Here is a 12,029-nt window from a genome sequence, read left to right as displayed (position 1 = left end):
CAATTTTTACTTGGTACTTTATATATCTCACTTTGTATTTCAAGATAGCATTTTAATTGGCTTTTCTATTCTGCCCACGTAATTAATTCGAAACTTGTGGGCGGATCGCTTGTCATTCATAATAATTAAATATAAGGGTCAAATTAATCATTTCTAGATTATATCTAAACATTATTCGGTACTGATATTCGTCCATTTTCCGCATTTCAGCACACAATGTATTCATATTCATGAGAACCGTTTGTTTACTCTCGCCTTTATCGCCTGTTAGCGAAAATCGATGCGGTGATTTCATTCGTAGTTCCGGTGATCGTATCAACATTGTTTGACGTGAACTGATGAATTAGCGAATTTTCTCGTTAATGCGTCGATCACGCCATATTCCATTAGCGAAAAACGAATATGTAAGTACTTTGTCCCTATAGCTAGCGAAAAAGGGCAGGGAACAAGTATCGCGCAGCTCATGTGTAAATAATATAAGGACATATCTAAGTTTTATGTGGAACTTACACCTTTTTACTGCGTGCTTGTACTCCTTTTTATTGGGGCCACAGAAGTCAACTTTTGTCGACATACCTATATCACTACTTGTCTTTTATAGTGTTGCTTAGTATGGGTTCTAACTCTACGAAGTAGAAAGGCTTGGTGTAAATTCACATCCAAAGGTTTTTCATTATCAACCTGAATGAGTCACTTTTTGTCCGTGCCAACTTTTTTGGCAAATGTATTAGGCGGTTAGGCAGATGAATCTGACTATTTTGCAATGATACAGCCACGATTCAACAACTTTACAGTTGCGACGGCTCATTCTGTTTACAGTTTACTCGCACCCGACACACACACAATAGTTCAAGCAACACATCACATAAAGCCATCAAATACGAATCTGTTATGTGTACTGCACCTTACATTTCCCTTTGGCGATGGCTATTACTCTCAACCATTGATGATATTGATGACGATTCCTGGCCTATTTCGTCCACAGCAACTGGGTTAGAAATTTGTAATTAATGATAAATGAGTGTAGCTGTTCCGATCTCTGGTGTGCTTTTTGGTGGCTCACGTTACGCCTAATACTATGTTTCCGCTAAATTGCCCTCATTTTGAGCATGACAGAAGTCAGAATACCAGCTGCAGCATTGTGAAAAATTGAGGATGGCATTCCTTTTACAATCGAGTTTTCTGCGGCGTTATTCCTTACCAATTGTCAGCGTTACTCGATGACGCTGAGGTCTATTTACTACGAGTGTCTTCATCAAGTGCGATGCGTGATTTTAGTCATGAGTAGCTCCCATACCACACGGAAGGGCGGCGATACGGCTTCCCTACGTCGGGTTCGCGCCCTCGATTCCGGGGCGTCCCGTATCGGGTGTCTTGTACAGTCGCCTGCAATAATATGCTACATAAGGCAGGCCGCAAACATATAGGCTACGATCTTGTTTGTAAAGCTATAAAAGCATGACACACATTTTTGTGGCTTTTCGATCTGTTATTTCTATACACCGTAATCTTGCGTGGCAAATAAGGAACAATGTTCATAACAACATCAACATTGACGTGTTCGTTGTTTAGGCTGCCAGATCATTCAAGCGAAATCAATCAGGCGAATCCGCTCTCTATACATTACAACATACGGTTGGATATATGAAACTTTCGAAACATATTATCCTGCTGTTTTTCCAGGAGTCCCTAAGAACAGTTTATCGTATTCCTTGGTGTAGCGTAGACTATTACTCTTATTAGTAGAGTTGTAGCTGCCAATAAGGCTTGTGTATTTTGAAAATGTTTTTGCACCTTCTACTATTTAGTCCCTGTACTTACAGATAACCAAATAGCGAACCCGTATTAATATGCTCTCTAACACTAACTATGTCCCGTTCGCTGTACTCGAACTGTATGTATCCGATCGTTACATAAATATTTACGAACAGTGCAAAGACCTTGTGCTCCGTTGCCAATGTTGCCATAAAAACAATTTAAAATCTACAAACAACTTTTAAGAACTAAGAGTAAGTGTTGACAAGAATCTTGAGTATTTGGGACTCGTGTTCTCTAACATCCAAATAAATCTTGAGAAAAATAAGTCTTCTAACCCAGCTATATTGGAAATTATATTTTCCCCTCACTAGCTCGGAAACACGTGTTTTGTCCTTTAATACCAGCGGGTAAAAACGCATTTTATCCACTAGTGGGTAAAGTAATTTGACCTTGAATAAAGTCAAATTAACTGCTTTAAAATTGATAAAAGTAGGTGAATCTACTAATAAAGATGATTTACCACCTGTGGAAGTACTGGAAGCAGTGATAAACGCATTTGCTCAACTATAGAATCCTTTTACTTGCTCGTTTTTCATTTCCACACTCGACGTTAAAATACAACTTTGCCCCCTTGTATAACAAATAACTATTAGTAGTTTTAGTACGTACCTATCCAAATTAATATGCTATCAAGAACGTAGGTATTAAGACTAATAAGGTTTGATTGATTTAAAAAACCATAGAATCCTTTTACTTGCTCGTTTTTCATTTCCACACTCGACGTTAAAATACAACTTTGCCCCCTTGTATAACAAATAACTGTTAGTAGTTTTAGTACGTACCTATCCAAATTAATATGCTATCAAGAACGTAGGTATTAAGACTAATAAGGTTTGATTGATTTAAAAAACCAGGTTAATTATACCGTACCCTTAATTGAAACAATTGACATGTGAATCGCTTGCCTAAGGTCACTGTCTGCTTTCACGACCCAAGACAATAGGAGGTCGCGAGCCCACACCAGATTCAAACAAAGACTGTATTAAGCTGATTAGCTGACCACATGTATCCCTTAACACGTTGGAATAAGGTGCCAGAATAATCCAAGTGACTAAATGTTCTATGGTACAGTCGCCATCAAATAAAGCGGCCAAATTGAACACCTTGGGTCGAACGGCCAAGTTGTAAAGGTGCTAGGTAGGTCCAGATACTCGTAGCTCAAACAGTTCTGACCGCCGATATATCTAATGACGCCATCTGATAGTATACTTATTCTCAAGCCCAACATGCATGCTCAGATATTTTTGAGCACCTCGATCGCTCCAAATGGTGCCATCAGATCTAGAATTAGTCTTTCAAGACGCGAGTGGATGCCCAGAAACTTTTGAGCACCTGGCCCGCTCGGATATTTCTGGCGACTCACACCCGTGACAATTGTGTGACGAGGCAATCGTCCCGTGCAGTAATTGGTTAATCCTGCGTGATCTCATTGACCTGCAGTAATAAAAGTAGCGAGTTCAGGTGTTAATGAACTGGGAAAATATTCGTATTTATTAAATTGTATTGAGGAATTTGATGCAATAGACATTCTTGATATGTGTTGGTTGTTCAGAAGGATAATTGCATAGAAATACTTAACATTTCGTTGTTTGTCCTCAGGAAGCGGAGTTGCGGTCGTGGACGGCGTTTTTGCATCGAGCAGTCGACGCCACATACAACTCCGAGATCGTCATAGATAACCTGCACAATATGATTGGTGAGTATCTCTTAAATCATACAAGGACGTATGTGCACTCCTGAATATGCGTAAGTAACACAATTTTCTCCCTTCATGCGAAAATGCTGAGGAAATGATTGCACCTTGCACCTAAAATAGGAGATCAAAGGATGTGCCTTTGGAAGAACCAGTTATGGAGACAAAAACCAATCATACTCGTAAGTGTTTATTAATTAGTAACATCACCTATCATGGAAGTCATCTTAAGGGACCGGCCACATCTAAGAGACGCATGTCCTGAGGTGCGGAACGGACGTCCGCGCCACGCCGCCTGAATGTAATTCAAAAAACGTCTCCTCAGTACATTTTGTATAGGCGGTTTTGTAAGACGCGCCCCAGGCTGCGTGGCGCGCGCCGCGCCGCTTGGCGGCGCGTCTTACGTCCTCGTTTTTTGAATTACGTTCAGGCGGCGTGGCGCGGACGTCCGTTGCGCGCCCCGAGACACGCGACGCTTAAGTGGGAACGCTGCCTAAGACAGGACAGTGCTTGATTCAGATGCCACTCTAAACGAATTGAGTTTTATTTATTTACATAGGTGATACTAGTACTATAGGTAGGTATGGAATAAAATTTAATAATGCCTCATCCATATGAAAGCTAAACCAAAAAGCTTTTGAAACATTTACGAGTATCGACTAACGAACAGTGTTACCAACTAAATCAATGGATGGATTCGTAGAGTTCGGTGCACCTTCGCTTCATTCGTCACAAGATTAGTGATGCTGTCAAAAGAAATTGACACTTGTACATATATCAAATCTCACGCTGTCTTGTACCGGATTCGTCAAATATGCCGACGCCGTGTCGTGATGGCTTAAATGAGCATCACCCAAGACAGCTGTCACTTTCTCCAGTATCGTGACGACAGCGGATAAGCTAAGGTCATCATTATTTGTTACGTTTGGATTTGAAACAAAAGCCTGAACGCTACAGGTTAGATTACAGACAGTTATCATACAAACTATGAACCTCCCCGCACTTTTCTCTGCGGCAGCCTGAGTTTTAGCTTAGGTTCGACTGTTTGTATTTAAAGTGTTTAGAGAACTATGACGGCTATCTAAACTTTTAAATTATTCATATTAAGTAGGTCTTTGCGATTACTGCCGCTCTTGTTTACGTTATAATATTTTGCAGGATGAATCTTGCAAGGAGAACCTTGCTATTTTTGCAAAAGTAACAGCTAACATTAATTAACAGTTCCTTATTATCTATTTGAAATGTAACTAATAGGAACACTGATAATCTTCGGTTGGCAAGATTTCGTGCCTTCATGTTCTCGATGACAACCAGGTCGCAGTGTCAAGTGCCAAGTTCACCTAATTATATGTCTCCGTATCTGCCGTGAAGGTCAAAAGAATTAAAACGTGTTATTATCGTCACGTCCTGCGGTGTGGGCTCCAGGGTTTATCGTCGCCATATCCCGCCGCTTTATGACTTGCGTCGCGCAGAAATCGGTTTACGAGTGAAAAATGCAGTTAATAATTAAGAGCGAAATCGTACCCGCTTGGCTGAAGATGCTTGCGGTTTGAGCGCCCTACTTCAGCTCAATACGTAGCATTCATTATTGGTTAGGATCCTTCGAGCATCTGTGCTAGTTTATTTGATATTTAGTTCATATTACAAACTCACCACAATAAAATATGGCTTATTTGAGATGATTATTAGATGAGGATGTCAATGTAACAAAATATACCTACCGGTTGGTTTTGCTCGTACTGCGTTTGCAACACGACATACCTCCCGGCTTTGGGGTCCTGATCCCGAATGTCAAAAATGTGTTAAGATTGTTTATACTCACTAGGCTTCCCATGGGATCAAAACAAAAATCGTAAAATAAACGTTCCAGTTCCCACTTTTCGGCCTAAGGCTCGCGCTTCTGTGGTTATTACCAAGGAATTCGAGTATAATAATGTTGATACATTTTGGCCTTTGTGATTGTAATACCAATATCATCCAGAGTCTAATAGTATTTTATACAATCGTGATATAATACAAAGCTTTTCAGTCGAGTACCATGTTTAGGCCACGAAGCTTGCTGAGTGGCCTAATAGTACGGTACGAGAGTGAAAAGCTTCATTATATCACTATTGTATACAATACTTTTTCTATGAGTCATCATTTTCGTCATCAATGGACGAAAAATAATATCATCATTCAAGTTAAAATTAATGTTAATAGCGTAGCGTCGTTCACCGTATATCAACATCGAATTACCTAGCAACCTATTTTTTGTAATAACCGTCTCTGATTGGTCGTTAACGCGATAGATAAAAAAAAAAGTGTTTCAGATGCAGAAAAATTTGCCAGGTATCGCAAATTAGTATAGAACTTGTATCAAGTTCTATTTTTGAATTTGTTTCATTTAACTAAAGTGAAGTGTAATGAAATATTATAGTTGACTAAGTGTCAAAGACTATCCAACACTGAAAAGTTGGCACATATAGTTTAGTCTGTGGTGTCCTAATTGACAGATTAAAGTCGACGAGTAGAAAAAAGACGATTTAGACTGCATACATTGTACTCTACTCTTAATTAGACACTTGTATTACAATTACTTATAATCATTTTCGCAGCGGAGCAGCGCCGCTACGTGCGCGACGTTACATCAAGCAGCGTGTTCACAGCGCTATGCGCTGAGGCGGACGCGGAAGCGAGTGCAAGCGAGACCACGAGCGCGGGCGCGGGGGCGGAAGCGGAGACAGAAGCTGAAGCGGACCGCACGCCGCGCTCGCCCCTCGAGCGCCGCCCGCCCTCCTCTTGCAGCACGCCTTTGCACAACTAGCGAGTAACATGTCACTTTTATACTCCACTGTTCCAATGCCGACAACAAAAGTGATGCATTGTTTTCGGCTACAAAGCATCTGTCAAAAATATTTAAAGTTAAAGCACGCTACGCATGAACGCAAGAAGCGTAGACAAATGCATAAAAAAGGTGTAGCGTGTGCTGTCATGAAAATGTCGATCTTAATTTTTTTTTGTGCGGAGCGAGTTACCGAAAAACATTTCCGCCTGTACTCGTGCCGCGTATAGCTGTGATGGGATGTATCTGCTCAAAGCTACAGTATTGCTAGCCTTGGCGTCTAAATTATATTTTTATGATTTTGTAATCGCCTGACTGTGCTATATATAGCCGGTGGCTCCAGTACAAACCGCACTGCCTTAGCGTGTGTTCACCGCCGAATGTTTGTGTTCGTTCGTTGTTCAGATCTTATAGATGTCGTGTTATAGAAATATTGAATGTTTAGAAGCTTTATCATTCGCGCGACGAGCGCTTGTAGCCAAGTGCGCAGATTTTGGGCTCAGCTCCACAGAAACTGAAATAGTGTTCCGTTGACCAAATGCATGCAGTTTTGTGGCGCCTATAGAAGTAAGCGCCTAGGAAATGGATAAAGGGTTATCCAAATACGCAATGGAATGTATATCCGGCTCGAAGGACCAAGTTCTAGCTAAAATAGAAAGTGTTCGTTAAGGAAGTGAAAATAGGTTGATATATTGTTATACGTTTTCAAAGTAACTTCAAATCACTGCGTGCTTGGCATCCAAGTCGCTCAGCGCATTCATCATTAAGTAATAAAAGAACAATTTTTAATCTCTATGAAATTTTGAGAATTGTAATGTTATATAAATACGTAATTTTAATGTTATGCTTGTTTCTTATAAAATTATCAGTTATTCTATTGAAATGTATTCGTCAACTTCTTTATAAGACACGTTTTTGATACTTTTACAATAATCTCGAGCGGACCGATGTTATCGGAGTGTACTTTTTGCTTTTTTTGCACGTTTTTTTGTGTCAATAGGTAACCTTTTGACCGCCATGGCTAGTCTCACAAATCATTCCTTTAATGAAATAAAAAACGTTAACACCCGTGGCGATTAAAAGATTATGTTCAAATACGTATATGAATATACATATATATGCAGTATTATTTATAAAGATAAATTGGATATAGTTAGAATTAATCACGTTATGTAACATGGACAACACATTGTGACCATTTCTGCTTGACATTATACCAAGATTGTATAGCACCATAGGTATATTTGTTATGTAATAATATTATACTAAACCATCGTTGCCAAATTTTCCTTAGATCGGGATGTGCCCGTTTTCTACCTCTTTTTCTTTTTGCATTTACTTTGTCATTTTTAGCCCAATCAGTAGTTCAACAAGGAAATAATAATAACATATTTTTCTACTCAATTGTTGCTAACTTTTTGGTAAATTGACCTCTTAAGGGACGCAATGCGGTATAGGCATTTTTTGTAATTTTAACCAAAATACTTTCAAGGTTCTAACATTTAAAAAAAATTAAGTAACCCCAGTTACGAATCTGCTACCAGTGGAAAAAAATATCGACGCGTCGCGTACTGGTCAAATGGTCGTTTTAAACTTCTATCCAATCCTAATATTGTCGATGATCTATGAATTCGGATAAAAAAATATGTGAGCACTTTAATTAATTTGACCACGAGTAACTGAACCTATTTTTTCTCATTCTTACTTATATAAATAAATTAAATTTTACAAAATAAATTGCCGCCGCATTTACGTCCCTTTTTCCGTGGTCTTATGTAAGGCGCTTGCCACCGCCTGTGATAATTCAACGAAGCATAGCAGAAGTAATTTATATTTGTGGATATTCCATATTTTCCGAAACCTATCTTCTATTCTAGTTAAACAATAAACACGGAGCGACTTGTCAAAATAACACATGTTTCAATATGATCTACCTATATCTGAAATATATCAGAATCGAGCGTGTTTGACAAAACGCTGCCTCAGTTGCTAGTTTAATATTAAACTGTGTTTATTCCTCTAGAAGTCTTACTATATCGAGAAATTAATGAATTTTTCTTAACTGTTAAAAATCATAAAATCCCTCGTTTTTAACATCCTGGGTCCCCCAGATCAGAATCACTACATTTCATATTCATGAATTTGGAATTATATATCAGAATCAGAATAGATTGTGGAATATTATATGTTCATAAAAATGTGTATAAGGAGTAGAGAAATATCTCAGGAGATTTAAATTTTCAACATTAAAAGACTTTTGGAGCTAACTGTATGAGTAGTCGCGGCGCGCGGAAAGGTCAGATTTCTGTTTGTTGAGCTGAATAATTGCGAGATTTTCGAGGTTGTATCACTTGTATCTCGTCTCCTGTGTTGGATCAGCTGTTTAGTGTTTGAACAGCCAAGGGTGTATTACTTTCGCACAGTATATAGAGAAAATGCACTTTAGCATAGGCGAAGCAGTAAAAAGATGAACCCAATTCTGTTTCGGACAACTTTTAGACTGTTGGACTGACCTCGACTGCACTTAGCCCCGTATTTCTAAATCAAAATGTTGTGTGTTAAAAATGGCGCGTGCCGCGCTCTGTGTAATTTTACGCGTTAATTGTTGTAAAACATTAATATAACTGCCTTTTTATTATACATTATTCTAAATACTGTTGTTTGTGTATCGAGAGAATTAGCGTATGGCCGGCAACAGTCTTAAAAATTCATAATCTTAAAAAAAAATTGTATGCAAATTGACAGTTCAAACTGACACTGACAGATCTGTCAGTGTCAGTTTGCATACAATTTTTTTTTAAGATTATGAAAATTAAGACTCGTCTGTTGCCGGCCTACGACGTAGCATGCTGATTGTAATGCTGCGTCCATACCTGTGTTTTGTAAAAAACGTCGGTGTGGACTCGGCATATGGATAGCTTCTTGTATATACTGCCTTATTCGTGTAAGATCTGTCTTCGCAATATGAAATAAAATATATTAAGTTAATTTTGACGCTCTTTTATATTGTATCCTGCTGTTTACAGTACAATACAATACAAATATTCTTTATTGCTCACCAATATAATAGATGACATCAAAAAAAATAAGCACATAACTATAGGCAACTGGCGGTCTTATCGCTAAAGAGCTTACCTTTAATAATGCAGATGGGACATATTATAGGTATCCAAAATAAGGAACTTTGTCTCCAATACGTTGGTGAGCAGAATAAATATCGTTTGGAATGGGAAATTTCGTCGATTTGACTCTCAGCTAGGCAAGGGCAAGGGAAACGGTCCGAGACAAATTCTTGGTGTGGATATAAACTAACCAATGATTGGCCATTTAAAGTCGAATTTCTCGGTTATTTTGTATAGGTCACCAGCCATGCTCTTACTTTAGGCTGAAGGAAGTAATTAATTACTATTGCTATTATGAAGTTAGTGTTATAAAAAATGATATGCATAAAAGGCTAGCACTGAACCACTGATGTTTCGATCGTTCTTGCATTCATAAATCTGTCCCCAAAAATCTGCAAAATACCGTAAAGCCCACGTGCACTAACATTACACATTCATCTCTTTTATGTAGGACATGAACATAAAACAATTATAAAACTCAGTGTTAAAATAATTATATTCTTTATTTTGTACGATACCTTACAATACATTTGTATAATCATTATGCTAGCGTTTGTCGACGATATCAGACTCATGTTGGCAAGTTCCGAGCTCCGTCCGTGAACAGTCGCCATTAGAGGTCCTACCACATTTACAAGTTTACAAATTGCGGGAACCATTCTCTTCTTTTACCATTTAGGCACATTTAGAGTGACAGATGCCCGCAATTTACAAATCTCGGTGTTCGCGATAGGCCCTAGACATATTATAGCAGTAAAAGTGCCCAAAAATGTTTGCCAAAATCATTAGCTCAGCAGACCTGCATACATATTTACAATATATGCATAGATATATATAGATGTAGATGTGAACCTAATAACTTTGCTGACACGTTAAAATATATTTGAGCACTTTGGACGCACTGATATATCCGATGGAGACTGTATTCTAGATTCGAAAGCTGGTAGTAACATATTATTACTTGTAAAAACTAATAATCCGTATAATTGCACATTAAGGCTTGTCAGAGTATATCAGAACATGTTTTATATGTAGGTATAATTTTACGTTTTAAATCGCATATACGCTATTTTTTATTTAATACATAAAGCTCTCACAAGCCTGAATCTTTATTACCAACTTAATACAAAATATTGAAAATATTAATATGACACATAACTCTTCTATGCACCAATCATGTCGAAACCTTATTTCGTACTTAATTTATTTTTCGTCGAAACTGGTAAAAAAATATAATAAAAAGCTATAATTCCTTGTAGCTTATTTAGATTTCAATTATACATATTTATGATCTCGATTGTAGGTACTTAGCTACGCTAAAAAAAAGTAGTATTAGGTAATAGATACATTAAAAATCGTACCTGCTTAGTTTACTATTATAGTCTAGACGACTGCATAGCTTCCAATATTTAGAATAATTTAATGGTTTTTGATATTTTTCGTATAATTTATGTAACTGCCAAATTTCGACGTTGTTTAAATACCTACTGGCAAAGTTCAAGTACAGCCTGGCAAAAATATTAGAAATTAAAAAGTGGCAGCACCGTTGTGTCGTTTCGTTATCTCCCACATATTAATAACATAATAACAAACATGAAGATGTTGCCACTTTTTAATTTTTACTCTTTTTTGCCAAGCTCTATGACATACATAAACCATGACAGGACAGTATGTTTAAAGGTACGTACATTTATGTAGCTCAAGAGTGACAACACACCTTTGTTGCCATAGGAAAAAGGATGTATTGTCATATTTTTGGCAACATAGGCCGTTCACAAACTATTTTATATTCTGCACAATCAAAAGAAATTTCTTATCATACCTACTGTGGATGGATTGTGTGAGAGATGAAACGAATGCAAGTGAATGATGAGATAACATCTAATGGAGAGATATGGAAGGAAAAGACATGCAGCGCCGATCCCAAGTAATTGGGATAAGGGCGAGCGAATGATGACCGTCTCTTATGATTGTGATGAATATAATGAGACAATGTTCTATTTTTTTTTTCATCCGTAGAAGCGTACTGCAGTCGTCTTGTAAGGGTGTAATACTGTGAGAACCTGAGGCCTGCGCCCTATAAATACTTAACTAATATTTACACTTAACGTATAAGGCACCATAAGTATACAGTAAATATGATCAGTTCACTCTCATCTCTATAGAGCAAAAATAGTATCTCATTCTTAAAACCTATGTCTACCATTTTTTGTCTGCGAGGCTAAATGCATTTTCGACATACTCTTAGTTTATTTTTTAATTCCAAAATTTCCAAAGAGGATTTACAGTTAACTGTCCTTTCAAAATATTTTATCAACCACAATAAATAAATTATAGTAGGTAAATAGGCTACTAGACTCTTATCGAATTTGGCACAAGAAATGATTGTTTCCTGTAGTATTTGACATAAGAAACCAATGTTTATAAAGTTTGGGTATTAAAAGTGTATGTCTACGTATTTTCGATTAAAATGTGTGTAATTTTTTTTTAAGTTTGCCACCGAAAACGCTGTCAGACATGTAGTGACGTCATAGAACCTAACTTAACTTCATGTCGAGTCAATCACTGACAT

The 12,029-nt window shown here is 37.6% G+C and overlaps 1 protein-coding gene across 1 annotated transcript in view; it reads left to right on the top strand.

Moving 5' to 3' along the window:
• Positions 1 to 9,323, top strand: part of LOC125232098 — a 33,297-nt gene extending 23,974 nt beyond the window's left edge. Inside the window, exons 4-5 of the mRNA XM_048137713.1 lie at positions 3,418 to 3,514; positions 6,109 to 9,323. Of these exons, the coding sequence (XP_047993670.1) occupies positions 3,418 to 3,514; positions 6,109 to 6,317 (306 nt within the window). The 3' untranslated portion in view covers positions 6,318 to 9,323. The remainder of the gene's footprint in view (positions 1 to 3,417; positions 3,515 to 6,108) is intronic.
• The last annotated feature ends 2,706 nt before the right edge of the window (positions 9,324 to 12,029 follow it).

This window comes from Leguminivora glycinivorella, chromosome 12 (assembly GCF_023078275.1).
Source record: "Leguminivora glycinivorella isolate SPB_JAAS2020 chromosome 12, LegGlyc_1.1, whole genome shotgun sequence".
Classification (NCBI taxonomy): Eukaryota; Metazoa; Arthropoda; class Insecta; order Lepidoptera; family Tortricidae; genus Leguminivora; species Leguminivora glycinivorella.
Note: the sequence above shows the minus strand (reverse complement) of the source record. Positions and strands in the feature narration are given on the sequence as shown.